The sequence below is a fragment of the Meles meles genome, chromosome 6 (genome assembly GCF_922984935.1).
Source record: "Meles meles chromosome 6, mMelMel3.1 paternal haplotype, whole genome shotgun sequence".
Taxonomy (NCBI): domain Eukaryota; kingdom Metazoa; phylum Chordata; class Mammalia; order Carnivora; family Mustelidae; genus Meles; species Meles meles.
Window position 1 is genome coordinate 106837250 of NC_060071.1, and position 16387 is coordinate 106853636.

At 42.0% G+C, this 16387-nt stretch overlaps 1 protein-coding gene across 2 annotated transcripts in view; it reads right to left on the bottom strand.

Moving 5' to 3' along the window:
* Nucleotides 1–15889, bottom strand: part of GCH1 (GTP cyclohydrolase 1) — a 42869-nt gene extending 26980 nt beyond the window's left edge. For both annotated transcript variants that reach the window (XM_046009392.1, XM_046009391.1), the window contains exon 1: nucleotides 15396–15889. In XM_046009392.1, the coding sequence (XP_045865348.1) occupies nucleotides 15396–15735 (340 nt within the window). In that variant the 5' untranslated portion in view covers nucleotides 15736–15889. The remainder of the gene's footprint in view (nucleotides 1–15395) is intronic.
* Between the last annotated feature and the right edge of the window lie 498 nt (nucleotides 15890–16387).

Below are 16387 nucleotides of genomic sequence, written 5' to 3' on the forward strand. Positions count from 1 at the left end.
CAGCAGTTCTAAAGAAAGAACACACCAATCTGATAAACTATCCATTTGCTTCCGAAGCTTTTAATAGGCTCATCCCTTATCATCCTACATTTACTTATGCCATGAAATAGCATACAGACGGATGTTATGGAACCATCTGTAATTTGTCTGACAAATAAATACCAGCAGGGTGTGCATCAATTAAACTGAAACTAATGTATAGAATTGTTGAATCACTATATTGTACTCCTGAAACTAATGGAACACTGCCTGTTAATTATATTAGAATTTTTGTAAAATAAACCTCCCAAAATGGAGAGAATGCCTAGAAGCTAGACTACAGAAGCAGTAGTAAAAAACAAACAAACAAACAAAAAAAAACAACAATTTTTACCAAAAGGAAAAATTATGGACTAGGAAAAAACATGTGACTATATTGAGCATAAAGATCTGATCCAGGCCTTAAGATGGATGGAAAGAAAGGAGGGTTTTCCAGAGGGTATAAGGAAGAGAGATACTGGGGGCACCTCAGTGGCTCAGTCGTTAAGTGTGTCTGCCTTCAGCTCAAGTCATGATCCCAAGGTCCTGGGATGGAGCTCCGCATCAGGCTCCCTGCTCAGCAAGACGCCTGCTTCTCCCTTCCCCACCGCCCCACCCCCCCGCTTGTGTTCCCTCTCTTGCTATCTCTCTGTCAAGTAAATAAATGAAATCTTAAAAAAAAAAAAAAAAAGGAAGGGAGATACTATAGGAAATAAAATATAGAAAAACAGGAAACAACAAAAAGTAAGCCTTGCCTGAGTGTCTAGAATTGGATAGAAATCAAATAACCTTCTATTTTAGAGCATTTTTCAAATTTAAAATTACATTTTGCTCATGACTTCTTTCAAGCCCTGCTTTACTCTGCATTTGTCAAAAATAGTTATCATTCCCATTTTACAGATGAGCTGATGCTCTATTTGGAAACATTACGTGCCTGCTAAAGAAGATCATACCTGCTAGTATAATAGCTGGATTTTGACCCCATCTTCTGATTTCCACAGGACAGCCTGATCACCAGCCACCAGAAATCTGAACCTGGCCTACAAGAACAATGAACTCAAGGGGGAAAGCCCAGAGGCAGGAAATCAGGAGTTGCTGTAGTTCACAGTCAGCCACAAGGTAACAAGCCTAAAGCCTGTGACAGCAAAGGAAACAAAGGGAAGAAATTTGATGTTTGTTTGTTTGTTTGTTTGTTTAAATATTTTATTTATTTGACAGAGATCACAACTAGGCAGAGAGGCAGGCAGAGAGAGAGGAGGAAGCAGGCTCCCCGCCGAGCAGAGAGCCCGATGTGGGGCTCGATCCCAGGACCCTGGGATCATGACCTGAGCCGAAGGCAGAGGCCTCAACCCACTGAGCCACCCAGGTGCCCCAAAATCTGATGTTTTAAAATAGAAGTTGTATGAGTGATAAACACAGGGGTTGAAGGAGAGAAGCTATCCATCAGCCCAAGAGAGCAGACAGAAAGTGCAGCCTGATACCCAGAGGCTGCCAGAGCCCAGAGCTGGTGCACATTGTTTGCAAAAGACTGTTTTACCAGCTATTTATTTGGTTTGTATGAGGGAAAATTCAGTAATTTAATGCTACTTTGACCTTTACTTTTTGAAATGAAACTAGAACAGTTTCAGGGGAAAGGAGAATCCCATTAAAACTTCAAACTAATAAAAACGCTTAAAAAAAAAGAAAAAGGAACATCTCTATAGAAGTTTATCCTAGGAAACCGGTAAAGAATCACTTTTCAAACTAACTACAGACTTTAAATCTTCAAGATCCAAATATATTATGTCTCCTGGTGTGATATGGTATGAAGAAAACAGCATTCTTGTTAAAAATGTTTTCCCTGAATTTAATCAAGTCTTTAGACCTAACTTCCAGTTCCAGGAATATGAGAGGCAGAGAAACAAGTTAAATGAAAACAATCACAAATCTCAAAGGTGGAATAGCTCATAGGACAACTTACAATCTCTGGTAAGTCAGTGTCACAGGATAAAGGTAGGAAGAAATCTTCTAGATTAAAACCCAACAATAAAACAAATAAATGAAAATAAAAAATAAATTTTTAAAAAACTAACAATCAAGTGCAAATGTATGGATCTTGAGGGGGTCCTAGTTTAAACAAATCATGAGTCAAAGACATTTGGGACAATTGGGGGTGTAGAATTAGGTGTTAACTCTACTATTATGAATGTAGATGAGGTATTAAATGATATGAAGAAATTAATAGTTAATTTTAGTAAAGATAGTAGAAGCGGTTAAGAAGAAAAACACTTTCTAGGGTGACATTTCACCACTAAATAAATGTCTGACTTGTTTTCAGTAAAATAGACCAGGTCAATAGGGCAAAACATAAATTTTGAATCTAGGTAGTAAGTATGTTAGCGGTCCATATGCAATTTTGTCCATTTTTGTGTGTGAAAATTTTATATAAAAAAATTAAAAGTAGGGGGGCGCCTGGGTGGCTCAGTTGGTTAAGTAGCCACCTTCGGCTCAGGTCGTGATTCCAGGATCCTGGGATAGAGCCCTGCTTTGGACTCCCTGCTCAGCAGGGAGCCTGCTTCTCTCCTTCCCTCTGCTTGCCACTCTGCTTACTTGTGCTCTCTCTCTGTCAATAAATAAATAAAATCTTTAAAAAAATAAAAAGTAAAAGTAAAAGAAAATGACATAGGACACCTGGGTGGCTCAGCTGGTTAAGCATCCGACACTTGGTTTCAGTGCAGGTCATGATCTCAGAGCAGTGAGGTGGAGCCCCATTTTGGGCTCCATGTTCAACAGAGTCTGTGTGAGATTCTCTCGCTCCTACAAGTGTGCTCTCTGTCTCTGAAATAAATAAAATCTTTAAAAAAATTTTTTTAAATAATAATAAAATGTCACAATCCTGACAGAGAACATTGGTTTTCTTATTATTACTGTGCTAATAGGCAATCCAACAATTCCACTTCTAATGAATAGGAAACCTTATTAACAGACTAAACCTCAAGCACTAGTATGACTAGCAACTGTTTAATCTTTCTGAGGAAAAAGTCCTTAAATGAAGGCTTTCTCTCATCCATGGGGCTATAGATTGAAAGATCACAGGCCTAAAGAGCATATAGATGAAGAACATTTTCAAAAATCTGCGTCACAAGAAAAAAAAGAGAGAGAGACGTGTTACCATAGAAACTATCTGTGTGGTTGAATGCTTCAAAGGAAAACAGCACCTTTAGTCATGAAAGAAGCCTGAGGTAGAACCTCATGTGTCAGCTGAAGGAAGTCATCAGAGTGAGCAATGAAACAATTCTGACAAACATGCCTGTAGTACACCTAGGTGTGACAATTCCACTCCTAGTCCAACTGCCCCTCCTGTAGACCAGATCCAGAAAGCCTTGAAAAGAACTTGTTAGGGCTTAAATTAGTTAGTGGGGATGCTGTGACTAGTCCAGACTAGTTGTTCTTTCCATTATACCAGGATGAACTTGTTCACACACTAAAATAGTTGAAGAAACACCAGCTGGACCTCAGGATTCTATCAGCGAACAAAGTCTAACACACTAACTATAAAGCTGAAACATCTCTCTTATAAAGCACTTCACTTCTAAACAGCCCCACCCTCAAAAAACTCAGTTTATAGCAATGGTGGAGGAATAGGAAGAAATGGATATTACAATGAAAGGAAAAAACAGTGTGGGATAAGCATGACTTATCTTGCTTATGCAGAGCAAGGGCTCTAACGGCTGGAAGCTAATCACTCTGCTGCTGAAAGGCAAATTGTTTCTGGTAGCAATCAGGGGCACTTCCATGATTGCCTGTGCATTAGTGGAAAACACGAATATTTTGAAGGGGTAGTCAGTCAGCCCCTTGGCAAAGTCCTCACTCTCAGTTGAACTCCAGCACCTAACACCTTCATCTCTGCTCATGAACAGCTTACCATACAATAGGCATAATTGCATTTTAATCTTTTTTAGTAGAGAATTTCCTTGTTTGGGACATTTGTCAATGGCCTCTGTTGAAATGGGTTCTGATTCCAACTTAGAAAAATAAATACTCATCGATGTACATAAAACATATCATACCTCATAGAGAAGAGCCATATGTTCTGGCAAAGCTCTTCACTTGAAACCGCATTTGGACCAACTGGACCTCAAAAAAATTCAATGCAGAACTCAGCAACAGCCAATTTCCTCACCAAAATCTGGTTTCTTGTTCACAGAACTCTAGAGAAGCAATAGCTGTTGATAAATGGGTAGTGGGTGGACCTCCTCATGGTTAGCAACTAAAATCCGGAAAAGACAGTGAAAACGATTTAGAGGAAGAGAACAGATAATAAGGGCCAAATATTTTGGAAAAACGAGCCTCAGGCAGAATGTCTGCCTTGATCTCCAGCTCCAGTGTGGAATGAGGCAGAGTGATTTTTCAAGACAGACTGTGCTCTAAATTAAAGGCCCTCATGAGAGGAGCAGTGATGGAAGAGAAGGGGGAAAGAATGCAGTCGAGAGAATGGAGCACAACAAAACCTCACAGCCATGGTGAAGAAAAAAATCAGGCAAGTATTTTCAGAAGGATGAGACCTGTTCAATTTTAGTAAAATTACAGTGGCACGAACAGCTAGGAAGTAAGTTGGGAAGTTAAGATGTCACTGGACTTCTGGTGAGAGAGGACAAAGAGAAGATAAGACAGAGTCTAGAGATACTCAAAAAGTACAAGAGTCAGGACTTGGAGCACAAGTAAGCAAGGAGATTAACCAGAAGAATCACAGATAAAACCAACAACCAGACTGTAAAGACTAGACCAATTAAACCAAATACGCCAACTAGCAACATGCATTCAGGTAAAGTTCATAGAAGGGCTGACTGGCCAGAATGGATTTTAAAAACATCAGAGAAAGGAGCCCACTGATGCCTTCCATCTTGACCTTTAAAAAGTAGACAATAATATGCTTTAAAAATTTCATTTAATTTTAACTCCATGGTACCAACAACTATGAATACTAGTATATTGTTTTTAATCCAGAACACTTAGATGGTAGCCTTCTCTAAACCAGCATGGACAATTTCTGTTTAAACAACAAAAGGGGTGTCTGGGTGGCTCAGTCAGTTTAGCGTCTGCCTTCAGTTCAGGTCATGATCTGATGTGGGCTCCCTGCTCATTGGGGAGTTTGCTTCTCCCTCTCCCTCTGCTCCCCCCACACCCCTCCCCCACTCCCCGTGCTCTCTCACTCTTGCTTACTCTCTGATAGATAAAAATCTTTAAAAATAAATAAATAAACAACAGCAGCAGCAACAACAACAACAAAAACACTTGGGGTGCCTGGCTGGCTCAGTTAGTGGAGCATACATCTCTTGATCTCAGGGCTGAGAGTTCGAGCCTTGAGTTGGGTGTAGAGAGGACTTAAAAAACAAAAAATTAAAAAAAAAAATTTTAAATCCTCAAAATGAATTTCCTTCTACTTTCAGCTCAAAAGTTACCACCTCCACAGTAATCTGCGGATTCAAGTCTCTCCACCAGAAGCATCTGCCTCCTTCTGACCACACAAAACTCCATATGCTCCTCTCCACAGGAACTTACTGTTTGGTCCCTGTTACAGACCCTGCTTTCTCTTTGCCAGGATTCAGGAAGAAAAACAGAATTCCTACATATTATGATCCTCACATACTAAGTGGATCTTCATATGAAAACACAGGCACCTAAAAACTGAGGGGGCATGATGTCAATTAGAACATGAATGCTGTAGTCACAAACTACTTAGATGAGCCCAGGCAGAGCAGGTATTTCCATACCACCCTTTACAAAAGGGGAAAAATGACAATTAAACTTTAGAAACATGCCAGTAATTACATGCATAGTTAAAAGAGAAGGTCACATTCAAACTCAGTCTCTTTCTACAAGCAATAAAGATCACAATGAAGGGTGCCTGGGTGGCTCATTCCCTTAAGCATCTGCCCTCAGCTCAGGTCATGATCCCGGAGTCCCAGAATCAAGTCCTGCATCCCTGCATCCAGTTTCCTATTAAGCGGGAAAATCTTTAAAAGAAAAAAAAATCACAATGAAGATCAAGCTCACAAATATATATATATATATACACTATTTTTCTATAATTTCAGGGTAAGCGTTTTTCAGTTATCAGATTTTTCTTGTTAGCTAGCCCTTAGGAAAAGTTGTATTTATTTTACTCCTAGATTTGAAACAACTTTGCCAAAATATTTTCACCTATTTGAAAATATATGCACATACCTCAAAAATAAAAAACTGGAAATAGTGAAAAGTATTGCTTCTATACTTATGTGCTATCTGCCCAGTTCATATTCTGATTAACATGTAATACCAATATAAGCAACATTTTATTGTCCCCCATACCCCATTTTTCCTACAAAATATAACTCCTCTGAGTTAGCCATTCTAAAGGCCTAGACATTGAGGTTACTTCCACATTCAAGGCTATACTGGCTAACTTTGAGCATACATATTTAATGTGTCCAAGTATCTATCTAAGATAAATTCCTAGAGGCTGGATTTTCAAGTAGCATATATAACTCTGTATATGATAGATGTTGCCAAATTATCCTCCATAAGGATAGTATCCTTTCAACAGTAATAGTTTTTGCCCTAGCACTTCAATAACATAATGCAATATCAAATTTTTGGACTTTTGTCAATCTAACAAGGAAGAAATGTCTGTGTGCATTTCTCTTACTGAAAGTGAGGTCAAGCATCTTTCCAAGTATGTAAGTCATTTGTATTTCCTGCCCCACGAACTGTCTGCTTACAGGTCTTCTCAAATTTTCAGTTCTGGTTTTGACCTTTCATACTAATTTCTAGCCTCTCTTTTTATATTAGTTTGATTACCCTGTTGTCTCAAGGGGAGTTGTAAATATTTCTTCCCATTTTGTCATTTGACTTCATTCATGTTGTTATTTCACACGTGACAGTTCATAGTTTTTATGTAATTAAATTATTTTCTTTTATGTCTTCTAGATTAAGTCATAATAAGGTAGAGCTCTACTTTAGAATAAAAGAAATTAACAGTCATATTTTTAAGCTTTATTTTAAATACTTTTAAACTTACTAAATAGTTGCAATAGTCTAAGACATTGTTCTATATCTTCTTTATAGAAATTCAGTCAATGAATTCAAAAGGAATTAAAGAACCAAACATCATTATTTTGAAAAATTATAATTACTGGGTCTAGACAATCACCAATGGCCATTAAAAGTAGTAGGTGAAAGACTGGTGAGGCACTTTGTAATGGATGAATAAGGCTGATAACACCTAACACTGATCAATTTTAATGTCACAAAAAGACAACTAGATATTTAGTCACCTCCTGATGGAAGCATATGCCACAATTTATAAATTATTCTTTACTAAATTTAAGAGTTATTTTTGGGTGGGATCAGGGAGGCACACCTCTAACTCCACTAGTATTTAAGGAACATGTTAAACTAAATCATGAGAAAATAATGAGCAAGACCTATAATGTGGAAAATTCTATAGGACAAATGACCCTGTTTCTTCAACAAATTATAGAGGATAAAAAGGAATAGCAAATCGTAACAAATTAAAAGAAACTTAAGGACATTAATCAAATACAATGTGTGAATCTTGTTTGAATCTTTATCCAAAGAAACCAATTTGTAGGCGTGCCTGGGTGGCTCAGTGGGTTAAAGCCTCTGCCTTCGGCTCAGATCCTGATCACAGGATCCTGGAATTGAGCCCCACATTGGGCTCTCTGCTCAGCAGGGAGCCTGCTTCCCTTCCTCTCTCTCTGCCTGCCTGTGATCTCTCTCTGTCAAATAAATAAATAAAATCTTAAAAAAAAAAAAAAAAGAAAGAAAGAAACCAATTTGTGAAGAGACACCTGTGGAAAAATCAGAGAAACTTAAACACTGGATAGAAATTTGGAAGTAAGGAATAACTGTTAATTTCAAGCATAATTTTTTAGGTCTTTTTATTTTAGATATAGTCAATGAAATGACATATTTGGGATTTGTTTTAAAACAATTCAGTGAGGGAATGTGAGGCAGAAGGGTTGAAATAAGATAGACCTATGTTTATGTTAATAGTTGAGGCTAGAAGGTACACAGCAGCTCGTTATACTCCGCTGTGTACATTTGAACATTTCTATGACGGCTTAAAAACTGATTGCAATCTTGACAAATTTTCTAGAGATCCTTCCCCATAATTTTTATGCGCCAGGGAACAGACCAGTCACTTCAGTTGATACCTTGAAATAATATGTTGACTGACTCTAGGAGCTATCTCAAACAGGTGAGTTTCTGCAGTGCAGACTGTCTGACTCTACACACTTGTCTAAAGAATGACCTCTGGGGGCGCCTGGGTGAGCCTTTGGCTCACGTCATGATCCCAGGGTCCTGGGATCGAGTCCCACATCGGGCTCTCTGCTTGGCGGGAAGCCTGCTTCCTCCTCTCTCTCTCTCTGCCTGCCTCTCTGCCTACTTGTGATCTCTCTCTGTCAAATAAATAAATAAAATCTTTAAAAAAATAAATAAATAAAATAAAGAATGACCTTTGGCCTAAAAGTATTCAGGAGGCCCAGTTGGAATAACTTGTGGCTTTTTTTCATAAAGACAAGTCCTCTGAATTTTTCTTCAGTGTATAAAACAAGTAGTATTTATTGAGCACCTACACAGAGAGGATTGTGGTAGAAAAAAGATAAGAGTTAAGAAGGGGTCTTTGTCTTTATGAAATTAATTCAAACACATGCTGAGAAGTTTGCTAGGGATTCAACGTGGAGTACAAACAGTCCTTCTTCTCTAAAAGGGCCTAAAAAACTGCCATTGAGGCTTATAATCAGACAAAATTCCAGTGAGTAAATGTCCTCTCAGCCTTGAGTATAACAAATTTACCTCAGTTCAGACAATCTTTGATTAACCAAATCCAAATTATCCCCAGATCTAACTGCCATAGATGCAAAAGAGAATGTAGAACCACAGGGAATATATTCATTTATATAAACTAGAATTAGGAATGGTTCATATGATCCAGGATTCATAATCTAGCATTCATCAAAGATTAGATAGTTGCCCTCTCCTGGCAAATTTTAATACTGCAGTCTGACTCAACCTAATATGGGACTCAAATTACAGGAGTATATTGCAAATGAATTAGTGGGGGAAACCCAGCCATGGAAGAGTTTCAAGAGCTGAACAAAGAAAACGGCAGAGAAAATACAAAAAGGGAGAGGAGGAGGACGGAATTTAAATAAATCAGCACAGTATTATGATTAAATAGAATGCCAGAGAATATGACTCTCATTTTCTTTTTTTTTTTTTTTTAATTTTTACTTATTTATCTGACAGACAGAGATCACAAGCATGCAGAGAGGCAGGCAGAGAGAGAGGAGGAAGCAGGCTCCCCGCCGAGCAGAGAGCCCGAAGTGGGGCTCGATCCCAGGACCCTGGGATCAGGACCTGAGCCGAAGGCAGAGGCTTTAACCCACTGAGCCACCCAGGCGCCCCTGACTCTCATTTTCTATCATCCTCCCCGCACTGCTATTGTCAAGATACGTTCTTGGGCAGGTCCTCTCTGTGCCTCAGTTTTCTTATCTGTAAAATGGGAATACATCGCCTACCCTCTAGGGCTACTGTGAGGGCAACCGAGACGATATATGTAAAGAACTCAGCACCTAGGAAGTCATCAGTAGTGTCTGTTTTTACTCACATGTCAGCTCAGGCATCCACGCTCCTATCTCCCAGCACAGATAAATTCCTTTGTTAAGTGCTCTCATTGAGCTCTGTCCATTTTATCCTTAACATTTCTCAATCTGGAATCCCACACTCACTCATGTGATTTTGATGAATATCGGTCTTTGTCCAAAAGTCTGTAAATTCCGTAACAGCAGAAACCCTGGCTTCACTTATCCTGTGTTCCAAGCATTCAGTGCAGGGCCTGGCACTCAATAAATTTGTTACATGAAACTGTAAAGTTGCCCATCTTATGAAGAACAGAATTTAGCCCTGGTATAGGTATAAGGTGAATCATATTCCCTCCCCAAAAAGATAAATCGGATCCCAAAACCCCAGTACCTCAGAATGTGACTTATTTGGAAATTGAGTAATGGCAGATGTAATTAACTAAAGAAAGAAGGGACATAGTGGAGTACAATAGACTCAGTCCTATGTGACTGGTGTCTTTAAAAGAATAAAATTTGAACACCAATAGAGACAGAGATTGGAATAATGCAAGCAAATGAACACCGAGGTTTGATACTGACCACCAGATGTTGGGAGGAGCAAAAAAAGGTCTCTGCACTACAATTGTCAGAGGGAGTATGGTTCCACCCACACCTTGCTTTTGGACTTCTAGCCTCTAGAACTGCGGAACAATAGATACCTGTTGTTTAAACAGCCCAGTCTGTGGTACTTTATACCAACCCAATGAAACTAAAACAGGTACCAAAGTGATGGCTTTGTTTGGTATTCTGTATTTCTGTACAGTATTTCTGTAGTGAACTTTTTTTCTCCCAGGACAGAAAAATTGTTAATAGATAATATATTTTTAAAAGAAAACCTTAGGGGGCACCTGGGTGGTTCAGTCAGTAAAGTGTCTGACTCTTGGTTTCTGCTCAGGTCATGATCTCAAGGGTCGTGAGATCAAGCCCCAAGATGGGCTCTGCGCTCAGTGTGGAGTCTGCTTCAGATGCTCTCCCTCTGCCCCTCCCCCCACCCACTCTCTCTTTACCAAATAAATAAATAGATCTTTAAAAAATAATTTAAAAAATAAAAGAAACCATTAGGACAAGCTGTTTTCCTTCATTCTCAATGGCTTAACAGCTTTAATCAACTTTGACTATTCCTAAATTCCAGGCACGAACTTCAACAACTTCATTATTTTTTCTTCTTTATTCATAGTACACTTTCTAGCAGTAAATAGAACTAAGTCCTATAAAAGTATTCATTAGCAAAATGATTTAAAATAAAAATTACTAGTGAATCAATATTTAGATGAACTACACACATCCAAAAATAGCACCTCTCCATGATGAAATTAACATTTCTTTAATATACTTTAAAACTTGGAACATAAACTGACATTTTACCCACAATATGGGAGAGATAGTAAATAATTTGATTCTTGTCCCCATTCATACCTTATAAATTGTTATAATTTTTAGTTTATCATTGGTGGTAAATCACAAGGATTTGTGATTCACAAAGAGAAAAAAACCTTTTGTGAGTACTAGCACATTTCAGCATGAAGTAGCAAGACTCATTTTTGGATAAACAAAGTCTCTAATTGCTTTGTATTATCTTTCTTTCTTTCTTTTCTTTTGAGAATGAGAGAGTGCCCGCATGCGGTGGGGGGTTGGGAGGGCACAGGGGGAGAGAGAGGATCTTAAGCAGGCTCCACACCCAGTGCAGAGCTCCACACAGGTGATCTCATAACCCTGAGATCATGACTTGAGTCAAAATCAAGAGTCAGAGCCTTGACCAACAGAACCACTGAAGTGCCCTGCCTTGTGTTATCTTTAAAGGATAGATATCATCTTGCAGTGAAAATTACTGAGGCAGGGCTCCTCAACCCTGGTGGGAAGACAGTCAAGAAGTCCATCACCTGTGGTACCTCTCCTCATGCTGCATTTCACACACGCTCAAGTGTTTCCTAAAAACTGATTTATGAAAACTGTTTTGGCATCCTGGATAAGACAAGCTAAAACCTACATTAATTAGAAATACGACACAAGAGTTGTGTATTCCCATAAACGCATAAAGAAGACAATTGATGAAAAAAGGTAGATGCCCTTAACATTTGGTAGATAATGCTCATTAAAAGGTTATTCCCATCTAAACCCAGGGCGGAACAGGGAATGGGAAATATCAGACACAGGGACAAGAAGACCAAGCACCTCAAAGAACAGTAGACCCTCCAATTTATTTAAAGTTCTGAATAAGATATTGGACATACAGGGAAGATTCCCTGTTAGAAGGGGGACCTCATTGGAGGGCCTGGGTGACTCAGTCAGTTAAGTATCCAACTCTTGATTTCGGCACAGGTCATGGGCTCAGGTCCTGAGATCGAGCCATGTTGTGTCAGGCTCTGCGCTCAGCGGGGAGTCTGCTTCTCTCCTTCTCTCTCTGCCCCTCTCCACCCCCTCTCTAAAATAAATAAACAAATCTTTAAAAAAAAAAAGGAGACCTCATCAAGGTAAAACTTAGAATATAAAAGAGAATTATGATGTGTTAAATGGAAATAGGACAGCAACAGAGAAAGATGAGCTGGTCCAAGGATCACGATGTAGTGGCAGATTCAGAGAGCGAGTTCCTGGGAGAGGGCGCAGTGTCTTTTTCAGCATTTCCTCCTAACCCAGTGGTGAACGGTGAGCAGAAGACTTGCACAGCCCTGACAAAACCCCATCACTGGTGATCATAGATGTACCCATGGTAAGGTACACATTAGAAAGTAGATGAAAGGTACACTAGGCAAGGGTTATGCAGAGAAGGGGCAGTACAGGGAGAAATGACAAATTCCCCAGAATGCCAGAAGTTAGCATCAATCTACTAAGGAGGGAAGTAACAAAAAATTATTTGAGGAATGTAAAGCACCAATTTATTTTCTATTTTACAACACTGAAGTCAACACCATTAACCATAAGAGATATGAAAGATACAGAGTATCTTGTTTACAAGTAAAGAAAAGTGAGAGTTTTAAAGAAGTTTGTTTCTTCCCAAAACAATTTATAGTGGTCACTAACTTATGCTCTCTAAAGAAATAAAAATTAGGGATTGTTCAGGATTGTTTTATTACTCTCTGCCATATTGTCTACAGATTTAAAATATCCTTCCTTCTCTCTCCCACCCAGGCTGGGCTAGGGTCTAGACCACCACCATTTGAGGTTTATTCCTTTAAATTCAGCACTGTCCTTGTTGTCCTCTCCTCTCTGTCTTCTAACTATGTGCCTCTAAGAAATGTATTAAGCCCTTAAGTGTGAGCCTTTAGGTAGAGGCTTTCAAACTTTTTACCACAATCCACAGTTAATTATATTTACATCTGGAGCCAGTGCACACACACAAAAAAACAAAACCCCCCCAAAAAAAAACAAAAACAAAAAACCTACAAAACCCACACAGAAGCTCCTCACAACTTGTAACCTTACTACTTATGATAAACTGAACTTTTCAATTCTACTCCACCTTTTTTTTTTTTTTTAATGCTGCTAACCCAGCTGTTAGGTCATAGTTCAGTTTGAAATATTTAGAGATAAGGTACACTGACACATCAAAATAACAACATGAGAAAGTAGGTAAGAGTTCCACATTCAGGCTGTCTGAATTCAAATACCAGCCTACCACTTGAAGATGTTAACCTCTCTGCCTCAGTTTCCTTGTCATGGGGTTAAAAGAACAGTGTTTACCTCAAACTAAGGATTAACCAAGACCTTCCGCATAAGGCAGTTAAAACATAAAAAGTATTCAGTTAACGGCTACTATAATTCTTAAATGGCCTGTGGACTCTTTTTATTGTGGTAAACTATACATAAAATTTATCATTTAAAAAATTCATTTTAGCCATTTTGAGGTGTACAATCCAGTGGCATTTAATATACTCACAGTGTTGTGCAAACACCACTATCACCACTCTCTAGTTCAGAACATTTTCACCACCCCAAAGGGAAACCCTTTAAGCAGCCACTCCCCATTCTACCCTCTTCCCCAGGGCCTGGCAACCCCTAATCTGCTTTCTGTATCTAGGCCCATGCACTTTTGAAGTAATAAGTTAACAGGTGTAAAACCATTTTCTAAGGTAGATTCAAGTGTTTTTTGGATTCATTAGCCCTATGGCTCATAAGACAAACGTATGCTCACCACTTATTTAAATAAACCTTGTGAACCACTTTAGGTAATTTTGTGACCTGTCTGAGAGTCAGAAATACCTCTCTCCTGTGAATTTGGTCAAGATTCCCAAAGTCTGACCCATGTTATGAAGGGGACTGCATTCAGTGTCCACAAGAGGCAGAATGAGTAAGTCCCTAAAAGAGGTTTCTTCATTACATTGTGGAATGTTACAAAATGATAGAATATTCACCAAATGAAGGCTGCTTATTCTTCAGTCTTTGCAGTTTGAAATTCGGATTTTCCGTCTCTGAACTGTTACCATCAAGAGGTAAAAAAGAGAACCTGGACACAGAACTAGGACTTTCTTGGCTTTAGTATGTAGTATTATTTCCTTTTGGGGCCCCACCCCTCTCACACTGATTTCCCACCCTTCCTCTGGGGTGTGGAAGACTGAGCAAAAATAACTTAGCTCTTCCCGGGATCTATTGGAGTCACCGGATAGGCCATCCAGAAAATAACGGGGGCAGGGAAGTTACCTTGCAAAGCAACACTGTTCTTCCTTGAGACACAATGAAGGTAGAGGCTTCTTAGGCCAAATAACTAAATGTCACCAAGAGGCACCAAAGATTTAAGCTGGAAAACAACATCCTTGGTCCCAGTCGCAGAAGTCAGAAGCTTTCCTTCTCTTTTTTGTAAAGAACAGCACCATTCGCCCAGCAAATAGGCACTAAAGTCCTCATTTTCCATTCTCCCTCCCCCATCCCCTACAGCTTTCCAACCTTCTGGGTGAAAGTCTGACCCCCCTCAGGCACGGATAACATTGGGCAAATCCAACTTAGAGGTACTCCGATTCGGGGTCCCAGAGCCCAGCGAAACTTCCCGACTCCCAGAGAGTCACTTTATTGATTTTGAGCTTTTAGAATGGGGACAGCAAAACGTCACGCCTCAAACTCTGGGCAAGTCCATGCCCTGAGCTGGGCCAAATCCTGGGAAAGTCCTGAGATGGGAGTTAACTTGCAGTGGACCAGAGAAAATTAGAACTTTCCCCAAAACTCCGGTGCCCTAGCAAGTCAATTGAGAGTGCGGGTCTCCGAGTTTGCCACAAAGAATCACCCCCGCGCTCCAAGCAGACCAAGCCAAAGCTTCACCCCAGACCTATCAAAAAATTAGACCTCGAGAAGAGGGACGACCTAGGAAGCCCTCCCTTCCACAAGCGCCAGGCGATCCTAATCCTGGCAAGTCTGGGTTCGGCAAGTGCTTCAAGCATCCGGCCCTGGGCGCTTGGGCGACAGGGGCTCCAGCCTCCCACCTGGCAGGTAGCTCAGTGACCGCGGTCCCCGCAACCCGAGGCTCAAGGAGAGGGTTGCGCGCGGGATCCGGAGGACCCCGCAAGGACCGCTGAGCCGGACGCCGGGCACAGGGCCCTCGCCTGGGCGGGAGAGCCGGGCCAGGTCCGAAGGTGGGGTTTGGAGGTGACAACACTCTATCTTCTGCCAAGAGTGAGGCAACTCCGGAAACTTCCCCGAGCCGACGCGCGCCTCCCGCGGCCACCTACTCCGTGCCCGCAAGCCGGAGCAGCCCGCGCCCACGACGCCGGCGGGCGCACTGACCTGAGATGGTCTCCTGGTAGCCCTTGGTGAAGAACTGCATGGCTGTGGCCGCCCTCCAGGGCGTCTTGAGCAGTCCCTGCCGCTGGGGGTCCTCGCCCAGCGAGCGCAGGATAGACGAGTAGGCGGCCGCCAGGTTGGGGAGGTTCAGCTCATTATCCTCCTCGCTGCGCGGCCGTTCGCCCTTCCAGCCGTCCGCCGGCTGGACGCTCTTGGTCTCCGGCCGCGGCGGCTTCTCGGCCGGCCCGCTCGGCCCGGATCGCGGCGGCTCCCCCTCGGGGAACCCATTACTGCACCTGGCGCCCCGCGGCTTCGCCGGCGCCCGCACCGGACCCTTCTCCATGGACCCGCCCGCTGCCGCTCCGGAGGGACTCTGGGACGCTTCGAGGAGTGACAGTCAAGCGCGCGGCGGCCGCAGGCAATAAGCTGTGACCAGGATCACCTGAGGAAAGTAGGCGACCGGCCAGGGACACGTTCCTCCGCCAGGGACAGTGGCAGGCTGGAGAGCGCGGCCGTGCCTCCCTTTTATCTGCGGGAGGCTCGGCCGGCGCCGCGGGGCGTTCCCATTGGCCGAAGCCTCCGCGCGTCAGGCGCTCGCCCCGCCCCCTCGCCTGTCCTCCGCGGGGCTCCTCACTGGGGCGGCCCCGAGGGAGGGGCGCGCGGGGGAAATGGACCCGGCGAGCTCCGGAAAGACCCCCGCCGGGGGCGGTGAAGCGGCCTCGCAGAGGACACCTCCGGCGCCAGCCGGGAGGAAGGGGTGGACCACTCGGGCTGTTGCCGTGTGAACCGAATCCGAAAGGAGGCGGGCGTCGGGTGCTGGAACCTCGGCGACCGGGGGGCATGCTCTGCGCGCACGGTCCGCCCTCTCTTGGGCGAAGAAAACGCTGCTTCAGAAGTGCTCTGGTTCCCTCGCTCTGCAAAAGATGGCCCCAACAGGTGGCCTCGAGGGGAACAGACTGTGGATAAGGAAACCAACTCTTAAGCTTTTGGGCAAG